This window comes from Erinaceus europaeus, chromosome 13 (assembly GCF_950295315.1).
Source record: "Erinaceus europaeus chromosome 13, mEriEur2.1, whole genome shotgun sequence".
Taxonomy (NCBI): Eukaryota; Metazoa; Chordata; class Mammalia; order Eulipotyphla; family Erinaceidae; genus Erinaceus; species Erinaceus europaeus.
Genome location: NC_080174.1, coordinates 35,207,158 through 35,222,009, shown reverse-complemented (window position 1 = coordinate 35,222,009; position 14,852 = coordinate 35,207,158). Strand labels below are relative to the sequence as shown.

Sequence of the window (14,852 nt, the reverse complement as noted above, 5' to 3'; positions counted from 1 at the left end):
CCTTTCTGCATTGTATTGAAAGCCACACCAATGCCATTTCTAGTAAGATCATTGACAGCGCAGTGGGAATATTTATCATTTTGACTCTAAACACAAATGGTTTGAAGTAGACTCATGAATTTCCTTTGTCTTTGTATATTCTCGGACAGCTTACTTGGTAAAGATTTATTCATATACATATGAGAGACAGATAGAACCAAAGCATCACTCTGACATTGGTGCTAGGAACTGAACTCAGAATGTCATACTTGCAAGTCTTGTGTTCTACTGCTCCACTATCTCCTGGGCTGATTAGTTTTCTTATTTGTGACTATACCATTTTCTTTTTTTAGTTAGAAGTATGTATTATGATACTTAACATGTATTAAGAATAAATGTTAGGGCTGAGAAGTATACAACTGGTAAAATGCACAGATTACTATGTGCAAGGACCCAGGTTAGAGCCTCTGATCCCTATCTGCAGGAGCGAAGCTTCATGAGCAATCAAGCAGTTGCTGCAGGTTTTTCCCTCTCCCTCTCCTCCTTTCTCTCCCTCATCTTTTGCAGCATTTCTCTCTGTCTCTATCATCATAAATCTTTTTAACTGAAAAATAGTAAATATTATTATTTAAAAGTCAGCATTTTATTTTATTTTATTTTATTATTCTGCTACCAGGGACTCAGTGCCTGCAGAACTCCACCACTTCCAGTGGCTTTTTTGTTTGTTTGTTTTCTTTACTTTCCTCTAGATAGAGAGTGAAAATAAATTTTAAAAAAAGAAGAAGAAGAAATAAAAAGAAAAGAATTAGAGAGATCACAGCACTGATGAAGATTTTCCCCTAAAGGTGCTTCCATGTGGTGATGTGGGATTCAAACCCAGGTCCTCATGCATGGTGATGTATGCATTCTGCCAGATGAGCCACCTGTCAGCCCTTTAAGATCCAACATTTTGGCGACATTGTATCATATATATATATATTGCATTTCTTTAAATGGTGTGATTTTAAAACCTTTCTATATGTCTGAATTTTAAATTAAATTAATATTAAATTATGTTATCAAGGGGGCCAGACGGTAGCACACCAGATTAAGTGCACATGGTGGAGCCTCAAGGATCCCAGTTAGAGCCCCTGACTCCCCACCTGCTGGGGGGGTCTCTTCACAAGTGGTAAAGCAGATCTGCAATGTGTCTTTCTCTTCCCCTCTGTTTTCCACTCCTCTCTCAGTTTCTTTCTATTTTATCCAACAACAACAGCAATAACAACAAAATGGGAAAAATAGCCACCAGGAGCAGTGGATTCGTAATGTAGGCACTGAGCTCCAGTGATAACCTTGGAAGCAATAATAATAATAAGAATAATGTTATAAAACATTTTCATATGAACACCTTACTAATTTTATCATAGAGGAATGGGAAACTAAAAGCTCTCCAAAACCATATCATAAGATCTACTTCTCAAGAATATATTATATTGAATATAAAATAATGTCTTTACACATTTTGAGAAAAATATCGCAACTGTAGTTCTTTTTTCTAAAAGATTTATTTATGAGACAGCAGCAAGTGAGAGAGAGAATCAGAGCATCATTCTGCAATACTGGGAGTTGAACTCAGGGTCTTATGGTTGAGAATTCAACCATTTATCCATTGCATCATTTCCTAGGCCACACTAACCACAATGTTTTAAAAATTCCATCCAAGGGCCAGGTCATGTAACCATGTTCAAGGACCAGTGTTCAAGAGCCCTGTCCCCACCTGCAGGGAGGAAGCTTTATGAGCGGTGAAGCAATACTGCAGGTGTCTCTCTTTCTTCCTATCTTCCCCTTCCATCTGTTTCTTTCTGTAGCGACCCAATAAATGAGTAAATAAAACATCTTAAGGGGTTTAGGAGGTGGTGTACTGGGCTAAGCACAAGTAGTAGGAAGCACGAGGAGGACCCATGCAAGGTTTGACCCCCTGGTTCCCCACCTGCAGGTTAGTCACTTCACTAGTGGTGGAGTAGGTTTGCAGGTGTCTGGCTTTCTCTCCCTCTCTCTCTGTCTACCTTCCCCTCTCATTTTCTATCAAAGAAGAGGAGGCGGAGAAAGAAAGAAAAAGGCCACCAGAAACAGTGTATTCATAGTACTGGCCCTGAGCCAGTACTTTTAAAATATTTTAAAAGATAAAAATCTCCATCCATTCACTAAGTATTTCTGGAGCACCATCTTTATGGTGCTGATCTTGGAGCTGGGGCACCATAGCCACTGGGTCCCACTCTCACTGAGTTTGCTTTTACCTGAAAGGAATGTGGGGAAGAGTCAGGCCTTAAAAATATGTCTGATTTTTATTTACAAAAACATGAATTCAAATATGTTTTCTTAGTCAGATATAATTACTTGTGCTCAAGAAGTGGAAATGATGATACAGCAGTTAAAAGCCTACCTGGAACAATTAAAAACGACAGTGAAAGCAAAGACGGCTGTTCCCACATCACAAGTCTTTGTAAGTATTTGTTACTAACTTTTCACCTTCTTTGGAATATACTTTTAAGTCCTATGGAGTGACATCATCAATCATTGTAATTACATTTGATTTCTAAAAATGGGGTTTAAACAAGTTGATTTTATTCTTTATGATTTTGTTGTAGTGATAATATAAGCAGTCTGAAACTTATTTTCACATGTAATTAGTATTAAAGGAAATGCAGATATATATTATAATAGCCATAATATAAGTGTTGGTTATAGTAATAAAATAATACACAGTACAGTGCTGAAAATGTGTTCACAATCACTGGGTAGAAATTGCTTTCTTCAAAGAGGTAATGTAACTTGTGAGCTTTCTAAAAAGTGATGATAATTACTTTGTTTACTTAAGCAAAATTTTATAGGTCTGTGCTCCTACTGAATTTCTGATTATCTATACCATCTTTTCGGTAAATCTAGTAGCCACAAGTTGATACAAAATACATATGCAGTGCTGGCAAAATAGCTATTTGGATAGTGCACTGCTTTACCAAGTGCCTGACTGAGGTTTGAACCTGGCCCCACCACACTGAAGGAAGTTTCAGTGCTGTAGTCTTTCATTCTCAGTCTGTTTCTGCCTCTTTGTCTCTTATCTTTCAATAATTGCACATGCAATGTTTTATAGAGTATTTCAGACTCTGCTAATTTTTTGTAGTCATTCCCAAAAATTGGTGTCAAAACTAAAGAGCAAAAGAATACAGTATTTCACTTATAAGTAGGGATTGATGCATTTTAAAAATTCTTCTATAAATCAGTGGCTTTTAATATGAATAAAAAGTATTTCTTCAAGGATACTAAAGAAGACCACCTGGGACCTTAACAAGGCAGGTCTAGAACAACTTTATGAACCCACCAAACCACCAGTGAGTGCAAACACGTGTAGCTCATGGACAGGGAGGAGCCTAAGGAGAAATTGAGCGGCTGATAACAGTATGGCAGTTTACCAGTTGAGGCACCACCTCCAGTCTGTTCTACCAACAAAAAGACCACTGAAGGGAGGAGAGGACTCCCCTAAGACTCACCAAATGCAACTATGAGTCTCCATTGCTACTACCATCAGAGACAGGAGCAGCAGGGGGAGAGCTCCTGTGCTTCCTCTTCTAGCGTTTGCCCTTCTTCCGTAGCCAGTCAACAGCGTCAGGTTGAGCCTGATGTAAAGTTTCGAGACCCCCTTTGAATCTGGAGAGGTGGCAGTCGTTGACTATGTGGGTCATAGTCTGTCTGTAGCCGCAGGGGCAGTTCGGGTCGTCTCTGGCTTCCCAGCGATGGAACATAGCGGCGCACCGGCCATGGCCTGTTCGATAGTGATTGAGGAGGGCCCAATCATAACGTGCTAGGTCAAAGCCGGGTTGACGCTTGCAGGGGTCTGTGATGAGGTGTTTGTTCTTTACCTCAGCTGACTGCCAACTCTGTTTCCAAGAGACTGGAACAGAGAAGTTCAGTGTAGGCATAGGGGACCAGATTGGGTGATGAGACGTCAAGCGTTGGACAGGGTGGCCAAAGATATCCGCTCCTGTGCTGACATCTGGGAACAGAGAATGGACCAGGAAACTCAGTACAAGAGCTACACCTTGGTGGCCTAGCAGTGTGGCTGTGTGGTGGGAGGCTTTCCACATTGTTCTTTGGATGAAAAAATGCTGAATAATTGCCTCAGAACCTACGGACTATAAATGGGACTTGTTTAGAAACTCACAGGGCCCAGCAGTGCTGATCACCTTGGCAGAGAAGCTGAATTAAGCCTGAAACTTTGGATGCTTGGGGTGTGAGAGTCTCTATTATCACTGTGCTATCTCTCTCCCACCCTGCTTTATCTTCTGGTCAGTATTGAGTGATTAAGCTAAGAAGCCTACTTATACTTTAAAAGCCCTCAGGCTCCCATGGCCTGCAAGGAAGAAAAAGAACAAAAGAGGCATTTAACAGACTCTGTTCTCCAACTCAGGGATTGAAATAATACTGAAACAATTGTAAATTTCCACAAGTGTGAACTCTTTAAGTTCCTTACTTAGACACAAGTCAGTCCAGGCAAGAGTGATCAGTAATTTGACAAGTACTAAGAAAGGGAACTCATAACATACCATATAGAATGGTTAAACCAACAAGAAGGAATATTATAGAAATGAACAAGGACAAGAGTCCAGCTAAAAGCCCCCCAAAGGTTGAACTACAAAATAGTGAGGTCAACATCCAAATCCTTGTTAAGGAAATAGCAAATAAAGAGTTTGAAAGAATTGTCATTGGAAATGCAAAAACAACAAATGAGACTCTGGAAGAAAACACTAATTATCTCAAGGTTATTAGAGAGCTGAAAGCTGAAATAGCTGAGCTAAGAACACGGCTAGCTGAACAAATTAAAACAGTATCAAAACACTATAACAAAATAGATGAACTCCAGAAACAGTAGAGGGGAGAGAGAATAGAATAAATGAGGCTGAAGACAGAATTAGCAAGATCGGGAGTTGGGCGGTAGTGCAGCGATTAAGTGCACGTGGAGCAAAGAGCAAGGACCAGTGGGAGAATGGACAACATACTCTATGATACACCTGAGGGAGATGGGTCTATACTGGGGTAGCATGGAATGTTCCTACTCATGACCACAGAATGTGAGCTCAGTTCTACATGGGACGAAGAGGTCACACAGGCTCCTAAGCTAATTATAGGATCCAGATCACATCAAATCGATGGGGTTTATAGTAATACTTATACCCCTTTTCCATATTAGGGAGCTACTCTCTTCCATGATCCAGCTTCCTGTTCCTTTTCCCAGTCATAACATCATCTCCCCAGACAATAATTAGAATCCACCTGCAAATCAGATTTCAGGTTCAGGTGAAAAAAAAAACCCACTAGTATAGCTACAGGCCCTTTGAAATATAACTAAAATATGCCTATTAGCTATCTACAGAATGGAGGACCCCCAACACTTCATCTGCACTATTTCAGCCATTAGGTCCATGATTGTTCAACAATTTGTTTGGCTTTGTATGTTAATTCTCTTTTCAGCCACCAGGTTCCAGATGCTAGCAGGATGCGACCAGACTTCCCTGGATAGACACCCCCACCAGTGTGCCTTGGAGCTCTGCTTCCCCAGAGCCATTCCCCACTAGTGAGAGAGAGAGACATGCTGGGAGTATGGATCAACCTGTCAATGCCCATGTTCAGTGGGGAAGCAATTACAGAAGTCAGACCTTCAACTTTCTGCATCCCACAATGATCTTGGGTCCATACTCCCAGAGAATTAAAGAATAGGAAAGCTATCAGTGGGGAGGGGATGATATACAGAGATCTGGTAGTGGGAATTGGTTTTGTCAATGTTTTCTTCTTATAAATAAAAAAATTTTTAAAAAAAGAAAGGATCGGGAGTCGGGCTGTAGCACAGCGGGTTAAGCGCAGGTGGCGCAAAGCACAAGGACCGGCATAAGGATCCCGGTTCGAACCCCGGCTCCCCACCTGCAGGGGAGTTGCTTCACAGGCGGTGAAGCAGGTCTGCAGGTGTCTATCTTTCTCTCCTCCTCTCTGTCTTCCCCTCCTCTCTCCATTTCTCTCTGTCCTATCCAACAATGATGACAACAACAATAATAACTACAACAATAAAACAACAAGGGCAACAAAAGGGAATAAATAAAGAAAATAAAATATTTAAAAAAAAAAAAGAAAGGATCCTTAAGGCTGCAAAAGAAAAACAAAGAGTCACTTACAGAGGAAAACCCTTAAGATTAGCAGCAGACTTCTCCACACAAACACTACAGGCCAATGGTAAGATATCTATCGAGTGCTCAATGAGAAAGGCTTTCAACCAAGAATACTGTATCCTGCTAGACTGTCATTCAGACTAGATGGAGGCATAAAAACCTTCTCAGACTAGCAACAGTTGAAAGAATCAACTACCACCAAGCCTGCCCTGAAAGAAGTTCTGAAAGGTCTTCCCCCTTCCAGGTAGGGATCAGTGGCTTGAACCCAGTACTTTGTGCATTGTAATGTGAGCACTCCTCCTAGGTGTGCCACTGCCTGGCTCCTCCTCTTATCCTTTGGTGAAGCAGTTAGAAATCATTTTTAGATGATCAGGTATATTTGACTTTTTTATTACTTCTTTTTTTCAATCTTATTTTTTTTTATTTAAGAAAGGAGACATTAACAAAACCATAGGATAAGAGGGATACAGTTCCACACAATTCCCACCACCTGATCTCCATATCCCACCCCCTCCCCTGATAGCTTTCCCATTCTCTATCCCTCTGGGAGTATAGACCCAGGGTCCTTGTGGGTTGCAGAAGGTGGAAAGTCTGGCTTCTGTAATTGCTTCCCCATTGAACATGGGTGTTGACTGGTCAATCCATACTCCCAGTGTGCCTCTCTCTTTCCCTAGTAGGGTGAGTCTCTGGGGAAGTGGAGCTCCAGTACACATTGGTGGGGTTGTATGTCCAGGGAAGTCTGGTCGGCATCATGCTGGCATCCGGAACCTGGTGGCAACTGCGATCCATGGATGCAATATTATTTGATTTGAATTGAGAGAAGCATGCAGGAAAGTGTGCCCCACCCTAAGGTTCCAGGACTGGGGGTAATATAGGCTCTGTAGTGGAAATGTGATGTCCCTGATGTCTTAGGGTTCAAGAAGACAATGGATAGTTATTGTTATCATCACATTATTTGGTGATTGGGTTAACTTTGAAAAGTCCCTTTTTTAGGGTTTGCTGTATAATACCCAGCATCTTGTATATAGCTGTGCTACCAGTTGCTTCTGTTCTCCCTGGTCTATATATTTGACTTTTAAAATTAATTTTGTGACAATCTTAACCAAAATAAAATGCCATAAAACTAAATTCTAGTTTTTTTTTCTCATAATTGATGAATTTAGTATCTATCTATATTATCTAACTTCATCAATCACACTTGTAATTAAGGAAGAATTAGTTTGCTTACAAATGAAAAGTTTTACTTTTAGGAGCAGAGAGACTTGAAACTGTGTTTTAAAGCAGTTACTTTTTGAACATGTTTTTTCTCTTCTCAGCCCATCTTTATTGCACTTTCCAATCTGTGGACTGGCTTTCAAGATGAAGTTGTTTTGATTAGTGTTCTCAGTAATTTAACCACTCACCTTGAGCCATTTCTGGGATCTCATGAACAACTATTTCCAGAGAAAATAATGCAAGAGCTTCTTCGTGGAGTGACAGTGAAAACTGACATTGTTAGAATGAAAGAACACATGGGTAATGGAAACCATCCTTTGCTTCCACTTCCTCTTTAACTTGCCTCTAGAATAAAATCCTCCTTTTGTGTTAAAATGTTACTATTAGGGCTGGATGGTGGCACACCTGGTTAAATGCATTGTATTACCATGCACAAGGACCTGGGTTCAATTTTCTAGTCCCTACCTGCAGGGGGAAAATGTCACAGTTGGTGAAGTAGTACTGCAGGTGTCTCTTTGTCTTTCTCTCCCTCTCCTCTATACTCTCAAATTCTTTCTGTTCTATCAAAGAAAATAAAGTTCAAAAAATAATAAAAAAAAAATATTTTTAAAATGTTATTATTGGGTCAGGGAGCCAGCATAATGCTTACGCAAAAACATTTTCATGTTTGTGGCTTCAAGGTCCTAGGTTCAGTATGCTGGGCGGGGGGGAACTATCTCTATATTTGAAAAAATCAGAAACAGCTACTGTTACATCATTCTGATAAAGTAATAACCATCTTTCTTGATTATAAGAGTTCTAGTGTTTTTTTTTTGTTTTTTTTTTTACAATGTAGAAAGCAAAATACTCAATATAGCAACTGACTATCTGGTTATCTAGCACCATTTCCCAGTGTTACTGTTAGTGTTTGCTTAAAACTGATTTTCTGTGTAAGGATCCCGGTTCAAGCCCCCGGCTCCCCGCCTGCACGGGAGTCGATTCACAGACAATGAAGCAAGTCTGCAGGTGTCTATCTTTCTCTCCCCCTCTCTGTCTTCCCCATCTCTCTCAATTTCTCTCTGTCTTATCCAACGACAGCAGCAACAACAATAATAATAACAATAACAATGATAAAACAACAAGGGCAACAAACGGGGAAAAAAATGGTCTCCAGGAGCAGTGGATTCATAGTGCAGGCACTGCACCCCAGTAATAACCCTGGAGGCAAAAAAAAAAAAGATTTTCTGTTGTGACTTTATTATAGATTTGTAGAAGATATTTATTCCTAGGCATATTGCTTGCTCTATTTCATTGGAATGCTATTTGCCTCATATCTCCCTTTTTGCAGGTTTGAATTTAATTCAACACATTTTATTCATGTAAGTTTAACAGTGCTTATATTAAATCCTTTAAGAGAAGTATTGATTATTCTAGAAAGGCTCTATTAATAAATAACCTTTTTTTTTTTAATTGCCACCAGGGTTATTGATGGGGCTAGGTGCCCTTTTTTTTTCTTCATTTAATAGGACAGACAATTTGAGAGGGGGAGATAAGAGATAGAGAGAGAGACCAGAAGCATTTGCTTCACCACTACTGAAGCTTTCCCCCTGCAGGTGGGGACTGGGGGCTTCGACCCTGGTCCTTGCTCATGGTAATGTGTGCGCTCAAACAGTTGTACCACCACTTGGCCCCAATAAACTTTTTACCCTTTCTGTCACTACTGTCTTAATAGAAAATAGCTCCTATTGTTATATTAAATCTGTTTTTAAAGAGAACTTAAAAATCATGAGTAAATGTCAAAATAGAGTCTGGAGTTTGAGGTATCATTTAAAAAGAGAAATTTTTTTTTTAAAGTTGAAATTTACTCTTTGTATTCCCTTTGTAATTTTTTTGTAAAAGTATAAAATAAAAATGTGGCAGCAATATTCACTCTTAAACTACTAGAATAAATGAAGTCTAAAATATAAGTCAAAGATGCTCAGAAGCATAGTTACAGTTTTTCCTATTCACCTAATTTTAATAAATAACATACTTATGCAAAGACAGAATGAAAAGTTAGTCATTTTAACAACAGATGCTTAACTAAGCCATATATGTAAGACCTTTTTCTTAGAATCTTAAACTTAGACTTGTCATTTCCAGCCATATATCAAAACGGCATATTCACTAGGACACTATCAAGTTACTGATCTAGTAAGTTAAGAGACCCAGTGTTTTTCTGAAGGAATTTATTGTTGCTACTTTTTGATAGCATCTAACACTTTCAGGAATTAAAGGAAAAGTGGAGTTTATTTTTCCCCCAAGATATGCATTTACTTCTAGTTTGAGCTACAAGGTCACTGTTTTACTAAGAACAAGGCACTGAGTGTAGAGTGTAGGTAGGAGTGTGAAAACTAAGAAACTTGGTGAAGTAATTTTTATAAATATGTTTTTATTTATATTAAAATTATTCTGCTTACTGGGGAGTTGGACACTAGCGCAGCAGGTTAAGGGCACATGGTGCAAAGCGCAAGGACCAGTTTGAGCCCCTGGTTCCCCACCTGCAGGGGAGTCGCTTCACAGACGGTGAAGCAGCTATGCAGGTGTCTATCTTTCTCTCCCCCTTTCTGTCTTCCCCTCCTCTCTCCATTTCTCTCTGTCCTATCTAACAACAATGACATCAATAAAAACAACATAGCTACAACAATAAAAAAAAAAAACGGCAACAAAAGGGAAAATGAAAAAAAATTAAATAATTATCCTGCTTATCAAGTGTGAATAAGTAAATCAACATTGAGGAGATTTAAGTGTAAAGAATGAAAATTGGGGCCAGACAGTTGAGCACACACATTACGGTGCACAAGGACCTAGGTTCAAGTCCTTGGTGCCCACCAGCAGGAGGAAAGTTTGGTGCCCACCAGCAGGTGGTAAAGCAGTGCTGCAGGTGTCTCTCTGTTCTGCCTCCCCTCTCAATTTCTTTCTATCTTTATCCAATCGTAAATAAAAATATTTTTAAAAAGGAGAATGAAAATTGTATGACATGTTATCAAAATTAAGTTGCTTAAATTGAGTTTTCTTGCTCAACTTCATAGTTAACTATTTCAAGAAACAATAGTCTTTGGTGTATAGGGCATCATATTCAAATTATTGTTCCCATAGAATGTTTTTAAGAGCTACAGCCTCTTGAATACAAGTTTATTTGACTTTATTGCTACTGTTATTATTGTTACTGCTACTACTAGAGCATTGCTTAGCTCTGATTTAAGGTAGTGCCTGAGATTGACTACGGACCTCTGGTGCCTGTGGCATGAAAGCCTACTGCACTATAAAGCTAGTGCTATCTCTTCCTGCCCCTTCTACCTCTGTTTGAGTTACACAGCAGTCAGTTTCTTTTGTTTATGCCTTAGGGTTGTTTATTCTTCTCACCGATGCAGTACTTCTCACCCTTTCTTTCATTTTAGAAGAAAGAGTACATTCAGCAGATTTCAGAAAACTGGAATGGCTTTTTCCGGAAATGACAGCAAATTTTGACAAATTATTAATTCAGTATCGGGGATTTTGTGCCTACACATTTGCTGAAAAAGATGGTCTTCTTCTCCCAGGTATAACATGGAAATCATATATTGCTACTTCCCCTTTTCCTTTTTCTTTCTTTCATCCCTCTTTCTCAATCTTTCTCTCTCTCTTTCTTTTTCTCTCACTTTCTTTTTTAGATTTATTTCTTGATAGAGCAGAGAGAAAACCAGAGCATCACTATGGCACAGACTTGTTCCTTATTTACTTCTATATTCTACATTTATGTGTGCATCTAGTTGAAAAAAAGAAACCATTCTTCTCTTATGTGTTAAATTTTTATAACAAAGAATTATTGGGAATGTGTGTATACCACAGTGGTGAGAGACAGCTAACCTGTGGGTTGTATACAACCTTTGAAATCATTTGCTCTGACCCTGCTAAGGCAACTGGAGCTTTTTTTTTTTTTTTAATTTATTTATTTATTTTTTATTAAAGAAAGGATTAATTAACAAAACCATAGGGCAGGAGGGGTACAACTCGGCAACTGGAGCTTTTTCATATCAACACTAAGTGCTCATTTTTATGTTGATTAATTTTTTATGGCCTGCAAATGATGTTATAAATATCTAAATGGTCTTTGGCAGAAAAAATTTCCTCACCACTCCCAGCCCTCACCCCCCATTATATATGCTCAAGAACTCACAAATTGACACATACTTACGGTCTTAAATGGAACGGTGGTATAAAATATTTACCATAGGGTACTGAGAGAATAGTATTTTGAGATGTTTTAAGGGTCATCAATACTGGGGAAAAATCAATTAAGAGCCATGAAGAAGTGAGAAGGGATTAAATATAAAGTTCTTTTTCTTTACCTTTTTCATGCCCTTTCCTTCCTTTTTCCTCTCTTCCCTCTTTTCTTTCTTTGTTTCCCTCCCTTCCTTCCTTCCTTCCTTCCTTCCTTCCTTTCTTTCTTTCTTTCTTTCTTTCTTTCTTTCTTTCTTTCTTTCTTTCTTTCTTTCTTTCTTTCTTTTTCTCCCCATCTCTGCTCCCTTCCCCTTTCACTCCTAAATAAGAAGGGGAGTCATGAGAGAGACACCAAGAAAGAAGCAGGATGTGAGATGAAGTAGCTTAGGTGGTTGAAGAATGCTATGTCTGGGATTCAGGAGAGCCTGTACTACAGTCCCAGTTTCACTATTAGTGGACTGTTAACTTTCAGTAAACTTCTTGTATTCTGTGGACCAAGTGAAAAAAAGCAAAAGGTCGTTAAAAATTTATTAGTGATTTAATAATTGTGGGATAAGAGGGATACAATTCCATACAATTCCCACCACCAGAGTTCTGTATCCTGTCCCTTCCACTGGAAGCTTCCCTATTATTTATCTCTCTGGGAGTATGGACCAAAGATCTCTATGGGGTGCAGAAGGTGGGAGGTCTGGCTTCTGTAATTGCTTTTCCACTGGACATGGGAGTTGACCGATGAATCCATACCTCAACGTGTTTCTGTCTTTCCCTAGTAGGGTAGAGCTCTGGAGGAGGTGAGGTTCCAGGACACACTGGTGAGGCACAAGGCAATACCATAGGAAAAATTGACAAATAAATATAAATGTAGATAGAAAGTTATAGAATAATAGTAATAGAATGGAATAATAATATCTGTGATCTTGGTAGAACTAATGCAGTTTCTAATGGAAGGAATAGGGACACAGAACTCTGGTGGTGGGAAAGATATGGAATTGTACCCTGGTTATTTAATTATTTGTCTCCAAGGTTATCACTGGGGCTTGGTACATGCACTACGAATCTACTGCTCCTGTGGCCATTTTTTTTTCCAATCTTGGGGGGAGTATAGGACAGTGAGAAATTGAAAAAGGAGGGGAAGATAGTGATGGGCAAAAGAAGATAGACACCTGCAGACCTGCTTTACTGCTTGTGAAGTGAGTCCCTTGCAGGTGGGGAGCCTGGGCCTCAAACCAAGATCCTTGCGCAGGGTCCTTGCTCTTGTACTATATGCACTCAGCCCGGTGTGCTACTGCCCAGCCCCCTGATCTTGTAATTTTGTAAATAAATATTAAATCACTAATAAAATACATATTTTTTAAAGCAAAAGGTCCAAACAGGTGAACTGTCTGGTTCTTTCCAGCTTCTACCAACAATAAATCTAAGAAAGAAGGAAAAATAAAAAGTAGATGGACTTGTGAAACACTGGGTTTAAGGATCCATTGAGTAAACTGCTATTGATTAATTTGTATTTATTACATTATTTCAACTCATTGCATAATTTTTCGTGCAACTGGAACATGTATTACCTCAGAGGAATTCTGAAGGACACCTGTCCTTTCATCCGGGACTTAAAATCACCTGGCTTAAATCCAAAGGTGATAAATGCTGTGGTTTACCAGTCAGCTGCATCCTTGGCAGATGATCTCACTGATTTATTGCTTACCACTCTTTTCCTTACTTGAAACTCCAGTCCCACTAACAATCTGGATATACTTAAGTCCACTTTGACCTCAAAACCTTTCTGCTTGTTATTTCCTCTATCGGAAAACTCTGTCCTTCAAATAAATACCTTTCATTCTCATTTTATTCAGTCTTCTCTGATCACCTAATTAAAAATATCAACATTTGGGGGTCGGGTGGTGGCGCATCGGGTTCAGTGCACATGGCAGGAAGCTCAGGGACAGAATCCCAGTTCGAGCCCCGCCCCCCACACCTGCATTCAGGGTGGTCGTAACCTGTGAAGTAGGTCTGCAGGTGTCTATTTTTCTCTCTCCCTCTGTCTTCCCCTACTCTCTGTCCTATCCAACAATGACATCAATAACAACAATAATAATAACTACAACAACGATAAAACAAGGGCAACAACGATAAAACAAGGGCAACAAAAGGGGAAAAATAGTCTCTAGGAGCAACGCATTTGTGGTGCAGGCACTGAGCCCAGTGATAACCCTGGACGCAAAAAAAAAAAAAAAAAAAGAGCTCAAGGACAGGCATAAGGATCCGGCTTTGAGCCCAGCTCCCTACCTATAGGGGGGTCGCTTCATGGGCAGTGAAGCAGGTCTGCAGGTGTCAATCTTTCTCTCTCCCTCTCTATCTTTACCTCCTCAATTTCTCTCTGCCCTATCCAACAACAACAACAACAAAGCAGAAAAAAAAGTGGAAAAAAAAGGACTGCTGGAGTAGTGGATTTGTAGTGCTGCCAACAAACACTAGCAACAACCCTAGTGTCAATTTAAAAAAAAGATTTTTAAACATTTTCTATTTAGATAGTGAATATTTTTAAATAAATTATATTTTAAGAATAAGGATATTTATGTAAACTAATAGTAATTTCACTTAGAACATAATTTCAAAAAACTATTTAAAATTGCTAATTATGACATTTTAGCAAACTAAAACCACAAGTGGTAGACTGAAGTTAAGACAGACTGTATAGGGAATATATCTAGTGTGAGTATAAAATCAGTGTCATTTACTGTCATTTAATATCTCAGACTTAATGCTGATTGCTTTTCTTAATTTTCAGGAAATCCAGCAATTGGAATTTTGAAATATAAAGAAAAATACTACACTTTCAACAGCAGAGAAGCTGCATATGCATTTGCAGACAATCCTGACAAATACATTGATTTAATTAGAGAAAGGGCTAAAAAAAATGCAGAATTGATTCAGCTGCTAGAACTTCATCAACAGTTTGAAACCCTGGTTCCATATTCTCAGGTAAGTAGGGCCATTATGTTAAGAATTTACTAACTTGTAAAGATCAAGTTACATTTTCCTTTAGCTTAATTCCCATGTCAAGGCCTAGAAAGGATTGAGTGAGGGTAGTGTGAGATGTGAGAGGGATTTGTGTCTAAAGATAAAAGCTAATGACATGCACAAGGAGAAATGAAAACAAGAATCAAGTTGATGAATTATACTGGGTTAAGTTAGAAACATTACATTTAGATAAATAATTAAAACTACAATATTTTCTTATGTGAAATT

The 14,852-nt window shown here is 38.9% G+C and overlaps 1 protein-coding gene across 1 annotated transcript in view; it reads left to right on the top strand.

Annotated features, from left to right (window-relative positions):
* CFAP206 (cilia and flagella associated protein 206) overlaps nucleotides 1-14,692 on the top strand; it is a 46,538-nt gene extending 31,846 nt beyond the window's left edge. The window contains exons 8-11 of the mRNA XM_060205500.1: nucleotides 2,342-2,461; nucleotides 7,490-7,688; nucleotides 10,808-10,948; nucleotides 14,392-14,692. Of these exons, the coding sequence (XP_060061483.1) occupies nucleotides 2,342-2,461; nucleotides 7,490-7,688; nucleotides 10,808-10,948; nucleotides 14,392-14,618 (687 nt within the window). The 3' untranslated portion in view covers nucleotides 14,619-14,692. The remainder of the gene's footprint in view (nucleotides 1-2,341; nucleotides 2,462-7,489; nucleotides 7,689-10,807; nucleotides 10,949-14,391) is intronic.
* The last annotated feature ends 160 nt before the right edge of the window (nucleotides 14,693-14,852 follow it).